Source organism: Hyposmocoma kahamanoa, unplaced genomic scaffold (assembly GCF_003589595.1).
Source record: "Hyposmocoma kahamanoa isolate Upper Pololo Valley unplaced genomic scaffold, ASM358959v1 289, whole genome shotgun sequence".
In the NCBI taxonomy this organism is placed as follows: Eukaryota; Metazoa; Arthropoda; class Insecta; order Lepidoptera; family Cosmopterigidae; genus Hyposmocoma; species Hyposmocoma kahamanoa.
The window spans coordinates 1,505,847-1,524,197 of record NW_020653777.1 but is presented as its reverse complement, the minus strand read 5'-3'; the positions used below and the strand labels follow the sequence as shown (position 1 = coordinate 1,524,197).

The window sequence follows — 18,351 nt, the reverse complement described above, 5'->3', positions numbered from 1 at the left end:
AAAGTGCAGTTTTTACAAAACAATGTTCAAACTTGTATTGTTCGTCAAATCGTATTACACGGAATATCACGTTTTTGTCTCTAAATTTGGATTTTATAAAGCTTTTTGGAATTAGTTGCCTGGAAGAAGCTATTTTCTTGGACGAAGATACAAGAAAATGTTCATATTGTGAAGATCAGGCCGTTAGTAACTACGAAATATCAAAAGTAATTTCATTTGATTTGAACGGTACTGATGAACATTTTCTATGTGACGTACCTCATACAATTACAGTTAAAACTAAAATTTATACATGTGTAGGGGCTATTGAATTTATTCCCCCCTTATTTAATGTTGGTATTGGCCATTACAAGTGCCACTCTTTAATAAACGATAAATTTGTATGTTATGATGATAATTCTTGTAAAATTGCTGAAAGTACTAAAAATAGCATGTTTTTTCATGTTATAACTTACGTTCTCGTTGATACTTAAAATTACCGTTTGTAAACTTTCATATTTCAATTGGTTCCGATTGTTAAACAATTTAAGTTAGAAGTACATATGTATGTCATATTCTTTTCATTCAATTGGGAATTTTGTAATTTTAATTATTTCTTAATTAGTAAAAGAGCAACAGACACAAATCAACAGAGATTTTTTATTTTGTGGACACCCTACTACATTCACAGTTAGGAAATATTGAAAAGCAATTATCTTGTCTAATGAGCTACCAATCCATTTAAAAAAAAACATTTATATAGTAAAGCTTTTTTACTAAACCTCAATAGGACGAATCTTTCCATGTTCGTTATATTTTAGGATATTTTAATTCATTTATATTTCTGTAGTGTGTGAACTGAGGGACCACAAATAAATATGTAATTTACGAAATTGGCTCGTAATCGTGGTTTTGTTTTACTTTTACAATCTTCCTTGTGATTTTTACTAAAGTTTGCAGAGAAATAATATTTTGTTTGTTATGTAATTACTCGTTTATACGTTATTTATATGTGGTCTCTCAGAGACCATATAAAAACACTGTAATAATATATAATCATTGCCAAATTACGTTTTGTTCATTGTGTAAATGTTTAAAGATGTTTTTACTAAATTTCTATTAACAAAATATGCCAGCAACCTAAATACTTGCCTAGAAGTGGAAGCTTTGGTGTGAGAACTGAGGGACCACACCTTAGGTGGCATAGTTTTTTAATAAATTCTTTACAAATTCCAGTATACCTTTTACAAAATGCGTTACAACTTGTACTAAACGTTCCTTTACATTCAAAGTCATTACAACTGGGAAAAACTATGTGGTCCCTCAGTTCACACGCACATCTGATTAATAACTTTTTTCAAAACATACTCGGAAGTGTTTGCATTACTTTCAAAAAACGAATACGGGAAATTTGTCATTTATGGACCGTGTGACTTCTTTCCGGCCAAGTCCTGCAAAGTATATATCAAAATGTCCATAACTGCCCACTTCTCTAAACTTTTAAATCTACCTACCTACAAGATGAACTATGTAAACAGGCAAAAGGAAAACTCATTAAGCCAACTGCTAAGTGTTCCTAATTGCATCGTAATTTAATTTTTTTTTTTAAGAAAAGGCTGTAAAATAAGCAAAATTCATCGAGTACCTACATAAATGACTAAGTGCTTGGGTATTCTTTCGTTTTTTTTGGCCTTCCAACAAGAAAAGAATCATCAAATAAAAAATAGTTTCAATCTTGTGAACTACTCGTTTTGCATGACAGACAGCAAGCGTGAGAAGACACTTGACTTTTGAATTATTGCAATGAACCACATCAGTAGCAGTTCACGTTACTGCAACACGACCATTTTGTAAAAGGTTAAGCCGAATGACAGAGTAAACAATTTGAGCTCCCACATTACGACAAAATGAGGTCGCAATTTAACATTTCGTAGCGACAAAGTTCCGATATCATCTCGTAGGAGATCGAAGGCCGATACAAACCTTTTTACATTTATTCATAAGCTTATTTGTTTTTTTTTATTGCGCATTCCAAATTTAATTGGACTTGTTATTAGCGCCATTTTATGACATATCTTCTGTTAATCTATTGAAAGATTTACTACTGAATATAAGACTCCAACTGTTATTGACAGGCGTGTAGGTTAGGTACTATCAGGCGCAAGACTTGATTTTTTTTAATAGTACTAAGTGACGGGACGAACAAGTCTTGTGCCTGGTGGTAAGCGACACGCCTGTCCCTAACAATTGCAATTCCACTCGGAGCTTTAAACACAAAGATCTGAGGGGCACAGCCACTGCGCCCGATGCCCTGAGACATAAGTTGACAAGTCCCTTGTGCCTGTAATTTCACCAGCACCCTTACCCATCGAAACCGGAACGCAATAATGCTAACATTATTGCTTGTCGGCAGAAATAGGTAAGGTGGCAGTACTTCCCTGGACGAACTCTTACTCGTACATAGATGTCGCGCTAGTCGTGCCCTTTCGTGCTAGGCTACTGGGCTCCCACTGAATCTGAATTTACCATGAACTGTAAATGATGAAAAAGGAAAACAACGTGGTGAAACCTGCACGTCGAAGAAGGGTTCACAACCCTCGGAAAACGTATGAAGTCCGAGTCCGGCGACTTGAAGCAACGATATCTGATTTATTATATAAAAATACGTAGTTTTTGAATATTTTTATTACACATACGCGACGTATTTTTATTTAATAAACCAGATACTATATAAATAACGCAAATATTTTTTTTTCTTCGTGTAAAGTTGTCAAAATTGAGATAGTACAGGTTGCCAGTTCACAGTCGATGTAAGTATAAAAAAAAATCTTGCTGTTTAAGTCTTTGTTTTACCGGAGGTGCGTGTGATCACGTCAAAAGGGCTTTTACCAAATCAAAGTTATACAAATAATAATATCAAATAATAATCGTGTCTAGCTGTTCCCACTAGATCGTGAAGATAATTTATCGGTTGACGGCAGCCGCCTTATCGTTCGCTCGACATTTTTATCGTGAGGTTTATTTATCGTCTGACGACAGTCGTTCTAGCTTTTGCCATTGTCACGACAGTCTGTCGTGGTAACGTCAAAAAAGTCGTGAACGACAGTTAATCGTGTTGTGCTTTATGTGAACAACTGCATTTAAATATGCAACCTACGACACTTTAAGCTGCACGACTGACTGTCGTCACGACATTCTGGGAACACGCTATAATGGTGCTGTGACTTGTCAACTTATGTCTCAGGGTGACGGGCGCAGTGGCAGTCCCCAAAAGATCTTTGCGATTTAAGTTTAGCGGGTGTGTTGTTTACCGCCATGCGCATGACTTGTTCGTCCCCTTAGTTGATATCATAAAAACATGATCAAAGAATAGAATAGCATACGTTTATTTGACAGAATACAGTATTGATAAAGGTCTTAAATAAAATTAGGTACATTGTATTTAATCTGCAAGCATGCAAATATTAATAGGATTTCATGTTCGATCTCTGTTAATTGCACCTATTAATGTTTAGTACATTATTGCAGAGGCCGGGAAGTAAGGGATTGCTGGACGAGTATGACGCGACGCCTTGTATTAATACGAGTCAAGTAATCCCCGTTACCGTCGAGGCCTGTATAGAATTTTTCTCGAACAATGTGATAAAATAATAAAAGATTAAAAAGAGGAAGATGTATAATAGCAAAATTAAAAAAAATATTAATTAACAATAAAATTTATACAATACAATTGCTAAAAGAAAATGTTATTGTTTTTCACACATTAAGAGTAGTTTGCTGAACTTATGATGATGTGTTTGAATGTATATCTATTACTATATTTTTGTTATGGCTCTTCTCACTAGCACTCATTTTCGCGACCAAAATACAAAAGACGAAAAAAACAAAAGAATATCAAAACACTCTAATTTATAATATACCGCCTTTTCTTTTTTTTTAAGTAAGCGGTACAGGTAGGTATTTTTAATTCTCGCAGTTATGTCGACATCCGTCAATAGTTTCGCAGTTGTCACACTAATAATTTGGCAAAATAGTTTTCAAGCAAATTAAATGACATTTCGTCTCTATTTCTGGTTATATACTCGATGGTTTTGACAAATACACTGATATCCCTGCATGCATAGTACAGTATACTTAGTTTTTTGAACAACAGAATACAGCTATCGTCTAAACACGCAAAGCAGATCACCCGAATACACTTCTTCTGAACATTAAAACATGATCATGATTCATCTTTCTCCGGCTCTCTTTATTCTAGTAGAATCTGTGACGCGCCGGTAATGTTTACATATCTTAATACTATTAACTCATCATTATCATATCAGCGGGAAGACATCCACTGCTGAACATAGGCCTCCCCCAAAGATTTCCAGACCAGCCGATTGGACGCGACGTACATCTATCGGTTAGCCGCCACCCTTACCAGGTCATCCGTCCATCTAGTAGGGGGCCGTCCCACTGAAAGCCTTTCGGTTCGTAGTCTCCATACGAGAACTTTTCTGCCCCAACGGCCGTCAGTTCTACGAGCTATGTGCCCTGCCCACTGCCACTTCCAACTTACTAATCCTTCCAGCTATGTCGGTTGAACTATACTATTAAGTAATATATGTAAAATATCGGAATTGTGACCCTGGTCACATATTCAATTAAAAATATTTATATAACACACGAAAATATTATTCAAATTAAGTTATATTGAATATTAACAATTTTAGATTGGTTAATTAAAAATAATAAATACTTCAACACGTCTTAATGAGTTAACGGACAAGTTTAAGGTTTAGTTGTGAAATAAATGTGTGTTATTTACAGTGGACTTTATGGTGAGTATGTTGTCTCTGCCGTAACTACCTTAGGAAGTAAAGGTCTTCCAGGTTTACGGTCCAATTTACTTAATTTTATTATAAACTCTGTATTAAGTATTAAAAAAGACGACCTCAAAACTCATTCATCCCCTAGTTTGCCACACTTAGAAGTGGAATATTTTAAAATTAAATGGGACCATTACTGAGGCACCATCTTTCTAACAAAAAAAAAGAATCAACAAAATCGGTTCACAAATTTTATATTTTATATCGGCCGGCGTTATCTCGTATTATAACGGGACGAAGAAATCGTGCGCCTGGTGGAAAGCGACACGTCTGTCCATAACAGTTCCGGGGCAGTGCCACTGCGCCCGTCACCGTGAGACATAAGTTGACAAGTCCCATGTGCCTGTAATTTCACCAGCACCCTTACCCTTCCAAACCGGAACGCAGTAATGCTCACATTAATGTTTGGCGGCAGAAATAGATAAGGTGACAGTACTTCCCTGGACAAACTTCTAAAACTCTAGGTTGCTTATTATTTTACATAAAAAAAACATTTAGTTTAAACCTACTTAAGTATCAAAACAAAAAAAGACATCCATCATTTATAAATAAACTAAAATACTGCTAATACACAAAATTAATTAAACTACTTGTGAATTCTTTGAATGATAGAACAATAACTGCATAAATAATAATAATAATTCTCATTAAACATTCTTTCATGACATGACATATACTCGTATAAGTAGGTTTTATGTTTTTATAATTATTGACATTTACGATTTATTATTCAAATGCTTTTGACATACCGTAACTTAATTTTTATCACGTTTTTGACATTGATATATATATATATATATATATATAGTGATAAAATTAAATAATTTAATAATAAATGAAAATGTATCACTATATTTTTGCTTTTTAATGTATTAACATTAATTACATTACAATATTTATATTGTGACCTAAATTTTTATATTGGTTTTAATATATTCATAATTGTAATAATTAATTATTATATGACATAGTAGCTTGTGTACGAGATTAATAATTAGTTATTATCATATTACATGGTTCATGTGCTGGAATACTATTACGTAATACCTCTGTTAATTCACATGAAACAATTAATAAACAAATTATGAGTATTAAATTGTTGATTAAACGAAATAAAAATTAAGATATCATAGTAATTTGTATGGTGGTTTCACGTGATCTAAAGCGTAACACGTAAGTGCCCTTTAAGTTGGAAGCTATGTCCGGACATTGTCGCAGGACACTGCGACTGGCATCTCCGGCACTAGCCCGGAGAGCTAGTAGAGGATAAGCTAGATATCCTCCGGTCCCTCCAGCCGCTTAGGTTATTGGGCACTGGAGAGACGTCATTTTTCGGCGTTGGGAAGTGAGCGTGGCTTACAGCTCCGTCACCAATGAGGAGATTTGGAAGTGGACTCAGAGTCGACGGCTTAGCGGTTGCAACCGCTAGTTGTGCAATGCGCAACGGGAAGTGAGCCTGTCTTCCAATTATATTTTAAGTAGCACTAGAGCTCCTTGTCAAAGAGTTTGCCCAGGGAAGTAGTGCCACCTTACCTTAACTGTCTCCGTGGCCGAACGGTTACCATGCCGGACTGCCACGCAGAGGTCCCAGGTTCGATTCCCGGGCCGGGAGAAATAGTTGTATGGCCTACAATTATTTCTCTCGTGAGTTTGGGTGTAATTTGTGGTTGTCTATGTGTGTGTCCATGGCACCCGCGACACAGGGTTTCCCTAGTGCGGGGCTATGTTGAGTGTGTGCGTTATTTATTTATTTATTTACCTATTTCTGCCGCCAAGCAGTAATGTCAGCATTACTGTGTTTCCGTTTAGGATGCTGGTGAAATTACAAGCACATGGGACTTGTCAACTTATGTCTCAGAGTGACAGGTGCAGTGGCAGTACCCCTCAAATTTTTGCGATTTAAAGTTCTGAGTGACAATGCAACTGTTATGGATAGGCGTGTAGCTTATCATAAGGCGCAAGACTTGTCCGTCCTGTCACTTGATACAATTAAAAATAATAAAAATTGTACGTTATCGTGTTACATTCATTTCTCTTTACGTTTGTTATGTACTTTATATTAATTTCTAATTTTTTTCTGATAATTATGCGCCGGCGCATGTTGTCACGGCTAATAACTTCAAGAGATTAAGTTCACGGAACACTTGCATCACTCAGTCACGACACACTTAAGATGTTTTATCGTATAAGTGTGGCTTCACAAATGGGCCACTTCTAATAACTGACCTCTAAAGATGAAGTACCAAATGTGCGACATTTATAAAAATAATAAATATTACGTTATCGACAGCCGACATGATCTTCAAAGAAATAAACAAAGACGAAACTAATTGGTTCTAAATTTATAGTATAAGTGTGGCTTCACAAATGGGCCAATTCTTATAACTGGCCTATAATGCTCAAGTGCCAAATATGTGACTTCTATAAAAATAATAAAACTTCAAAGAAATAAATAAAGACGAAAGTAATTGGTTCTAAAGATGGGATGCTTGAGAAAAGGAAAATGATATCGAAAGAAAGAAATATATATAATGTACATGGTTATTTGTAAAACACTAACAAACTTGATTGGACTACTCTAAAGTAAGAATAATAAAATCTTTGTCTTGCAGAAACGTGCGATTAGGGTTATTTATAATCTGGGCCTCAGGGTGTCTTTGAGAGATAAGTTTGAAGAGATTAATTAGTGTTTTTAATACGTCACAGTACATTTATGAAAATGTTATCTATGTAAGCATCTAATTCCTAGGAGCGAAAACCTCGCATACGCTTTTTTACATGCTTCGAAAAACGTTTCTTTATTGATGAATTGGCAACTTTTAAGGGCGATAATATCCTACGACTACCGGTATGTTATTGCTAATTTAATAATTGTGAATTGTTGTGGATTTTCTTAAAAAAAGCATAACCTGACGATATTTTTATAAAAGTTATACAAATAAAAAAAATAGGATATTAGCTACAAGACGCCAGCATGTATGTACAATAATAATAGGGGTTCAAACATTAAATTGCCGATTTGTCGCACTATCTTCTTTGAATAAAACTTAAACTTGCGTGGTGTCAGATATGAAAGTGAAACATTTTTTCATAAGACAACTATAACGTTCTTAATTAAAAAAAAAAGTAACGTGTAATTGTACGTGGTTCCTATTTGTAAGAAAAGAATACGACTAGAATTAATATAGAATGGAATTGCCTAAACTTCAAAGACAGTAAAATAAATACGTGGCTCAGACAGGAAAGCTTCAGCGGAACCCACAAATTTGGGCACTATTTGGAAAGTTTAGATCTGCTGCTATGCCATACGAAAAGTCAGGCAGCTTACTGACGTCGAGACAGCCAGAACCGTTTAAAATCATGTAAAGACAACTCTACTAAAGAGAGCATATTACTCTGTTAGGGATTACATAAACGATAAGACGGTATGGTTGTAAAAACTGCGTAAATGTGACGATTTCAAGTGTATTTGCTTACCTACGAAATAAAGATAATTTTGATTTTAAAGCAGAGTCGCAGATGTCAGCAAATGCGTAACGAACCTTAAATGGCGGTGGGCAGGTCACGTTCCTCGAAACCATGGCTTCTGGTGTAAAATGGTCCTCGAATGGCCCTGGAGCGAAAAACACCCCAGAGGGAGACCGCAGATGCGTTGAAAGGATGACACAAGCAAAGTGGCGGGGTTGAATTGGATACAGGTGGCACAGAACCGAGAGAAGTGGCAGAAACTGAAGGAGGCCTACAACGAGTGGTTGAGAACGGCTAGAAAGAAGAAGAATGCTGCTAGAGCGAAATCGGAATACCGCGCCATACCGCCCAGGTAGGCGCTATCTTTTCGCTTGCTTTGCGAAATAGATTTCGCCGCACGACGAAACGATCTCAAACGATCCCTTCATTGCATCCCTCTCGACTTTTTTCTTTTCTTCTTTTGACTTTTTGATTTCATGCCAACCAGCGCCCTCTTCTTCGATGTGGTTAAGACCTTCGACAAAGCCTGACCGTTTCGTGCACATCATTCGAGACTTCTTGTTGAATCGCTCTTTCCGCTACGGAGTAGTAGTCACCCCATAAGAGCGGAGTCCCGCAAGGCTCCGTCCTCTCGCGCGTCATGTCGCTCTCGCGCAAGTCGCGCCCTATTGTGTTAGCCCTACAGGTCAAATTCGGTATCTATGTTCAATGTCGTCATGGACAGGCCCGTATCTTTCTTCCCCATATCTTTATTCCTACATAAGTTTTGTTTTTAGTGACCCTCTCTATCAACCTTTTTGTGCTCTTGGTCATGCAGAAAGGGCACTATAACCTGTGCGAACAAGCCCGCACAGAGAACACCTTAGCCAGGTCCTAACCCCAGATCAGCCCATTTGCATGGACTTCATCCGATTCTCAAAAGGCCTTGGATGAGCCAGTGAGAATGAGTATTGCCATGGACATTTTCGACAAAGATATGTGAATAATCTTTACTTATAACTTTATTACATTTCCTTACGTTTGGCACACTGTATTTAACACATTTATTCGCTTCGATAAGTGTGAACCACTTATGTGTGTCAAGTGGGTGAACACATTTGAGCAATTAAGTTTTTTAGACAACTCGACAATGATGCAATTTAGTCTTCATAAACTTTCAAATTTAGATGTGTTTGTGTATGTTGTTTTTTTATAATATCAAGTAACGGGGCGAGCAAGTCGTGCGCCTGGTGGTAAGCTACACGCCTGTCCATAATAGTCGCAGTGTCACTCAGAGCTTTAAATCGCAAAGATCTAAGGCACTGCTACTGCGCCCGTCACCTTGAGACATGTTTGTTTTGATCTGACGTTTTGCATGACGTTTTTGACTTCAAGTTATTTATTCTTAATTGTAATAATAAAAAATCAATTGGTTTGGTTTTACAATTAAAAAAAATGTAATTTACTGTATTTAAAATGGCAATACATTGAAATGAAAAAAAAAAAAATTTTTTTTTTTTCATTTATTATTATTACACTTTTCAATTTACAATTAACAAAACAAAAACAATGTGCCGGCTTACGTTATATATCAAGAAATAGTCGGAATTAAGCAAGAAACCGACATGCCTACTGAAACATTCGTAGACCATAAAAGAATTCTGTTTACGCAACTACCAGCACCTGAGCACAGCAGCTTTACATGATTTTCGGTCAATTGAACAAACAACAATTTGGAGTTTCACTTGGCTTGTTTTGGTAAGGAAATGCAATTATTTTTCATGTAACAATCGCAAAAACCTAAGAACTCGATTTGTTTTGGTTACCTCATCCAACGGACGAAAGAACGTCCCTACTTTACAATTTACAATTGTGTATTATGGGCGGTACGTAATTACTAACGAGAGTTTGTTATAAGCCAGCTCTTTATTGATTCGAGGTTTGTAATTTTTACCACCCGAGCTACATACAATGTTTTTCATCACATTTGCGCGGAAATACATACAACGATAATTTATTACTTGTATGAATAAACATCGCCTCACAACATTTATGGAATTTGCAAATGGAGGGTTTTTTTTTTAACAGATTGCCATTTATTCTTCCATACATAATACAACTCGAACTAACCTATATGCTCTAACTAAAACGATGGTAAAACGTTTTAAAAGGCACAGACGCACGCAGCCACAATTATTTAATAAATATAATAATTTTCAAATTCTAAAAATACTGCAGAATTCCAATTCACAGAATAAATTTAGTAAAATATAATTCTATTGCAAATATTTAGTTTTTTATACGTTCAGATTTTTCGAGCATAAAATATTTTGCTTAATCTTGACGTAAAAAAAATCATAGGGCGACATTGTAATGAAAAAGCACGTGGGTATAATTTAGGACATTACAGGCGACTTTGCCTGCATGTCGTGACACTGTTTACGAGCAAGTGTGATGAAAAAGTTTGTTTTTCTACATTGACCCGGCCGAGGATACAGCATCCAGCACCCACAATGTAAACCGTTAGGTCATTGAGGTCTTTAATTGTGAAGTTAAATTGACATGATTAAGTGAATATGAAATAAATTTTAACATTTATTTATTACAACACGCACAGGAAATAACGCTGGTACGTAACTAACAAGGTTATTTTGTTATAATGAATAGATGTAAATATTTTAATTTAAAAAATGCGTGCTATCATTACGTATGAGGAAATTTTATAATTCTAATAAACTTATTTACAAAGTAGTTGTAAAGCTTATAGTGAAAGAGTTCGTCCACGGAAGTGCCACGGATGGTGGCGACAATGTCATTAAATTTATTTGAAAACGGTGACAACTGCGCTCCGATTGGCCAGCCCGAATTCGAAACAATTGTTTGTCGTCAATTGTTTCACTTCAAATCGACCAAACTGGTCGATTGGAAACTTGAGCTTTGCTATAATTAACGAATATTGAAAAATTACATATTTAATTACCGATGAAATGTGCTTCTGTTTTGTAATTTCATGTTTTGCTGTTTTTCCCACTCCACCGAATAGAACAGCCCCCCATTTTTAGAGATATTATCTTCATTACAATAAATACAGAATATTTTTCGAATATACGGAGACGTACACACAGGTCAGGTGTTAGCGCAGCTGTCTAATTTCTGATTTCAGTGCAAATGAGAGTTGATATTTAAGTAATATAAGGCCCATTAAACTTTCCAACCAAACACGGGAAAATAATATGGCGCCACCATCTATGCGGAAAAGGCACGGAACTAAAACCGAGCGTACTACTGGCTGTTTCAGTTTGTTCACTTGAAGAAAATAAAAAATTAGGTGTTTTTACTCCCAAGGGATAAAAAGATGCACTTTACTCCCGCTACGTAAGGCTATAATGATGTACTTTTAGAGCATGAGAAGTGAAAAACATTTTTTTTATCTTAACCAGCATACACTCCAACTTCTTTAACCCAACAAAAAAATATTTTTTGTCAAACTGAAAAACAAGCCCCTGTTTCAGTTATCATTTTCTCATTTGATGCAAATCAGTCAAAATCAGATATGAAAGTCAAATGGGCTCAAATCTGCGTTCTAATTGTGATTCAAATGGGAATCGATCCGCTCGGGTAGTCTCGAAACCAGATGGGTTTCTGAGCGAGAAGATGAACCTGATTCCTACTACTTATATTTTTCTAATTTGTGAAATGAACAGAAATGTCAAATTGTGAATCGCAATTATGCGCCTCTACTCGGAAAAGACGCAGTTTACGATCGGGAGAGGCAATCAAAATCAAGCTGCTGGTGAATAGGTACGGGATGTGTGGCAATAGTTGTATTATACCTAATTCGACAAGTTTTGATGTTGTGATTGCAGATGAGAAACGGTATACCTACTCGAAATTCCGTATTAACACAGTTTCAAGTCTGCACTGTAAATTTTTGATGGATCTAAGTTATCCGAAAATAAACAATTATTATTAGATAAAATAATCTTTATTTCATAGCGTATACTGTAAGCGTTATTACACTTGAAATCGTCACATTGGTTAAACTCCACCGCTCATCCGTAAGGCAGATTCGCCTGAGAAGAATGAGCAAGAAACTGTAGGGGTTGCTCTTTGTAAATAACATTTGTACACATTCAACATTTACAATATATTTTTTTACCATGAGCTAAATGGGTTACTACCACGGATTTTTGCATCCAAGTACGAAGAAGTTGTAAATAACCTTTAGTATAAAGTTTTTGTTTCACTATAGTTTGCAATCTCGTGAATGGCAAATTTTGTATATCAACCGTAATCTTGTTATAGAAACGTATACATCGCCTTAAATGAATTTGTAACTTTGTGAAGACGACTATCAAGAACATCTAGTTTATTTTTATTCCTCGTATTAATGTTACGTCTGTCACTATTTTTCTTAGAGAAATTACTATTTCTCTTAACGCATGTAAGAATGTTAATTTCTTTAAACTTATCTCTCAAAAATACTCTGGGGCCCAGATTGTAAATTGCCCTAACCGCACAATCTATTGACATCAGCAATTATTAGTCATCCGTGACCATGGCACCTGCATAGGGTCTGAAACGTGCTTAGATACGAAAAAATATTTTTATTTACTGTGTGTATTACGAATACCTTTGAATAAGAAACATTATTATTAATATTTATAAGTTATTATTAAGAGGGAGCATGGCAAAAAAGTTTTGACGTTGGCTCCGCCCAAATTTGTGAAACAAATATATGCCTGAAGTTCGCGTGACATGCGACAGGAGATGTTGAATTTTGCGTATTAAGGGTCGTATTCTAGAACTCTACTCAATGTTCAAGTCAGGATTTGAGTAGGGTTTAAAGCACTCGAAATCATACTCGAGTCCCTGCCATTAGGGTCGTATTTCCAGTGCAATCCTGACTTGAGCATTGAGTAGAGTTCTAGAATACGACCCTAAAAGTACCAAATTCGTTTTAGCGGAATAACTCTAAAACTAAAAAAAAATCCGTAGTGACAGTTCTCGATCATGCATAAATATAATTAATTATCTAATTTTTGTCCTAATAACCTGCATTTCGAGGATAAATCGAAAAAATGTGAAAATTAGAGGTCATTTCGTGATTTTTATCTATCGAGGAAACTTTATTGTTTTATGTTTCTGATTAATGTCTATAATTCTAATATATCGTGTAGTTACTCACACAATATTTTATTTTTAACTTTAAAGTGGATATACCCTTTTAAAATCAAATCGAAGATTAGGAATTTTTGCTCTGCTCCCTCTTAATATTTATTTCTGTAATGTCCTTGAAAGCGTGGATGGCGCATGCTCTGTCACCAATGCGGCCGAGAACCGCCAATCTTGCTCAGTGCCACATTTTGGGTCCCTGGGAGCCAGTTGAAATTTATAGCGAACGGGATGTCAGATCACTTAGTACAAGCCCCCGGTGACCACAGAGCTGGCAGTTATTTCCGCCAAAGAATAAGATTACTTATTCATAGGGGAAATGCACAGACCACATAAATACTACTTCCGTGGGGAAATGTTACTAGTCTTCTGGGCACGATGCTCCAGGGAGCGGCCCTCGAAGAAATTTTCTCATAATAAAATTTTCTAGTATTTAAATTTTTGTAATAGATTTTTTTTTAGTGTTTTATTTTTCCTTAAGTGCCTTGTACCTACTATGAAATAAACATACTTACAATCATATATTATAAAAAAAACTTACCAAACAAACTCCTGTAAGAAACTGCATATTCGTTATTGTCTTGTACGCTAGGTTCTGAAGAAAAAAAAATGGCGCGAAATAACCAGTCGGCACTGAATGTATTTTTTTTTTCACTTATGGTAATGATTGATAATTTTCACTAAAAAGTATTTATGTCCCTTTAGAAGAATACTTTTTTTGATTACTCAATTAAAAAAACGAACAATTTTTTTATAAAAATCAAATATTTTTCAATATACGTAAACTTTTTTTATAGTCAAGGCGCTGGTCTATCTCACTTAGAGCCTGGTTAGTAACTGCCGAAGATGGTATAACGCGTTAGAAGGTAAGTAAACGGTGACCTATGAACTCTAAGATGGTTAAAGGTGCCTTTACATCATATTTAGTAGCAAGTTGGTAATGTTAGTAGCTATTTGTTAACTGTTTTATGTATATGTGTAAAAATATGAAATGCAAAATTACAATTGGTATAGGTACTGTAAAGAGATTTACATGTTTAGTTTTTGTCCGATAATAACTGATGTAAATACCAAGGGCTTACAACGCCCATACCTGACGGACAGTGTTAGGTAATAGTCACGTGAATGCAACAACAAACTATACACAACACTGTCTTTGAACGTAGGCGAATACAGTATAGCAGTAGCGGGTGCGAATTTTTCATCGTTCAAATATGCAGAGGTTGCGGATGAAAAATGTTTTTTTTTTTTAGAATAAATGTGGTTCATCGTGGATTTGGTAATCGGTGAATTATCCAAAATTCATGTCAACGCAATAAGTTTATATTACAAAGAGATGAAAAATAAAAGGCATAGAAATATTATGACATTTATTAATACTCAATAGTACCTTGTGTATTAAAGGCAGTAAATAAGGAATTACAAACAAGACTCTATTACAAGCCCAAAGTCGAAGACCCAAATCTTGATAGATCGCATATTTTAAATTTAAAAACAACATTCTCTTAGTCATTAGAAAATTGTTCTGTTGAAAAGGTTACATGAGTTAAGTTTAAATGAAATTAACACCACCGTATTATATGATGTGTGTCAATAGTTTAAATATAAATAACGCACACACTCAACATAGCCCCGCACTAGGGAAACCCTGTGTCGCGGGTGCCATGGACACACACGTAGACAACCACAAATTACACCCAAACTCACGAGAGAAATAATTGTAGGCCATACAACTATTTCTCCCGGCCCGGGAATCGAACCTGGAACCTCTGCGTGGCAGTCCGGCATGATAACCGTTCGGCCACAGAGGCAGTTTGTTTTAATTTAATCAATTTTTTAAATATATATATTTGCTTAGTTTATGTTTCGTAATTATTTATTTATGTTTTACGTTGAATGTTTTGATTATGTTCTGTTTTGTTTCGTTTTCTTTTTCTTTTTCTTTTGTGGTGTCATTGTGGTAAACCAATAAATGGATTTTCTTTTTTCATTCTCTCTACTTTCTTTCTATATTAACACGGCAGCGGTTAAACGTAGTGCCTGTTGTCCGCATATTCGTGCACGGGTGTTCGAAGCAAACCACGGGTTAACTGGCGACGTGGTCAGTGTCGGAAAGATAAATCGCGTAATCCAATAATAGATGGTGCCACACTAGTGAACAGCATTGATGAGCTACGTGCTGATGTGAAGTCGATTAAAAATTACTTACGCCCAAGTGGAGATGGGCTTATTCCACAGGACGGCTGTGAGCTCAACGGATTGCCACATGTCTTCCGGCTGATATCATGATGATAATTAAGGACAAACTTCACTTTTTATAATAATAATTGTAAACTAATAATTTAAATTACGTACAGAATGTTACTTATATATCTTACCTATTACATAAATAAATAAAAATGCTGTAGGTAATACATAACCATAGTTAATGTTATTTTATTACAATAGTTAATAGCAGGATGTGTTAATGACGCTTGTTTATAAAATAATAAGAATAAGGATCAATTAATCGTTAACTCAGAACAAATTTATAGTATTCCGCGAGAAAATACATGTTACAGGGCAACACCAAGCCTTGATTCAAAATTAATATTTTGAGTAATCTCAATGGGCGCTAGATTTGACTAGCCATTCTGAAAGTTTTGAATCATAGCTTGTGGGGCTGCCCTGTGCATTTCCTCTCCAAATAGGTACTATATAATTCAAAAAGTTCAAGGTTGGTAGTAATTCTAAACAATTCAATTTCGAGGTGTTTTTATTTACTTTATTTATCTCAATATCAAGAAACATAATGTGAATTACTTACATAAACGTGTCTAAAAGATATCGGAAAGAGCGTTTCAGCTTTCTCAGGTCCCAGCATAAGCCCTGTCGCTCTCTCGTTAGGTCTCAGTTATCTTTCCATCCGTCAATTCTGTTTTCTATTCTCACTCCTTCACTGTTAATGCGGTCAGACTTTGGAATGCACTTCCTATTACTGTTCATGATAGTACATCCTTAGGAATTTTCAAAATGAGAGTTAAGGAGAACTATTTATCGACTGTTCCATCAATTTTATAGGTATTATAGTACGAAATACGTATTTATCTAAGTATTTATGTAGTTTTAATAATTTTATGTATCTTGTTTTGTTGTGCACATTGTCTCCTGTATTTCGGTGTGCAGGAACAAATTTCTATTAGAAATAAGCAGTACCTTTTGTTTGGGCTTTCCTTGTTACTAAATGTGCGTTTTTGTTTTTTCAGTACAATAAATAATTAAATAAATAAATAATATAATATCCATATTTCTGCTCCTTTCTTTTACTTGACTTCTATAATATAATATTTCCATTTGAGCTCACTACTCAGATGGCCGTGAAGTTAGCAAGACCCTAAGGAATACAGCAGAAACTGCGTCGTTTTTCGATGACGTCTTCGATTCAACCAACGGAACCACTCTCAGTCATATAAAATCCAAAGGAAAATATCTCAGAAAAGCAGTGACACAAAATTCACTATATCACGCCTTTGAAACGAAGATATAAAAAAATTAGAAAACATCAAATTTGTTGGACAGCAGAGTCAGCAGTGTCGCGAATAGCAGCGGTCGCTACAAATCTCTTTTGTATATATATTTTTAACCGACTTCAAAAAAGGAGGAGGTTCTCAATTCGACTGTATGTTTTTTTTTGTATGTATGTTATTGAGGACGTTTGTACTACCCACTAAATTATCAATTAATGTTGAATTTGAAAATATCGTGCAAGTGCGTCGTGAAAGTTTACACGTACACTCAAGTGCATACACTGCGGGGTGGTCAGTTCGTAAAATTACACAGATAGTCAAATGTGAAGATTGTAAAAGCGACCTTACCACAGAAGAAAGTTCATACGAAACCTGGATTAGTCATTGGGAATTTAAAACCATTAAACAAAACAAACTAAACTTACCCTTCGGAACATGTGGTGACGTATTTTGGCAAAGTTGTGATGGAATCAAACGAATATTTCTGTGAGCCTCTTTTTCTAAATAATCTCATGCCAGACGGCGAACGTCCTACCGTATACGCGTCGCTGACGTTAACCGCCGCAGAACGGTCGTACGCGCAAATTGACAGAGAGGCGTTAGCTATTATATACGGGACAAGGAAATTCCATCAATATTTATATTGTACGGAAGGAAATTTTTATTGAGAACTGATCACAAACCTTTAACTTATATATTCGGAAATAGGTTAGGCATTCCCATTATGGCACCTTTGCGGTTGCAGAGTGGGCTATATTACTCTCAGGATTAAATACGTACGATATACAATATTTGTGACTTCAGCGAAAAACTGCGCGGACTGAATATATGAACTGATATCTGAATTTCATAGATATCTTTCTACCGGTTACGATACGAACAATGATGTCCGGCTAGCTACATCTAGGGACGCGGTGTTTAGTAAAGTTATGGTTTACATACAATCGGGCTGACCGCCACATTGTGCTGAGCAAGTCCCGAAACCCTATTTTGTGACGCGCCATGAATTGTACGTTGAACGAGGTTGCATAATGTGGGGGTTATAGAATCGTAATACCACCAACATTGCTTAATACTATTCTGAAATAACTACAAAATAGTTAGACAAATTGGCCGCGACGCATTGATAGGGCAGGTACGTTACAGGAGACGCCGTATGCCGATATATACAGGGTGTAACCGCAAGGTGTAGTCATATTAAAGGAGCCAAACCTATACTTGATCTAGACCCTCTGTGCAAAATATCAAATAAAAATAAGTGACTTTTAATGTTGATATAACTTTAATTATGTTTGTATAAATAGTGATTGTCCGAAACAACCACTGCGTCACAACTCTATTGCTAGTTACGTTACTACGACTTCACAAATTCA

At 35.7% G+C, this 18,351-nt stretch overlaps 1 protein-coding gene across 1 annotated transcript in view; it reads right to left on the bottom strand.

Moving 5' to 3' along the window:
- LOC113229157 (endocuticle structural glycoprotein ABD-4-like) overlaps positions 1–14,100 on the bottom strand; it is a 36,526-nt gene extending 22,426 nt beyond the window's left edge. The window contains exon 1 of the mRNA XM_026462667.1: positions 14,014–14,100. Coding sequence (XP_026318452.1) covers positions 14,014–14,040 — 27 coding nt within the window. The 5' untranslated portion in view covers positions 14,041–14,100. The remainder of the gene's footprint in view (positions 1–14,013) is intronic.
- Positions 14,101–18,351: the final 4,251 nt, after the last annotated feature.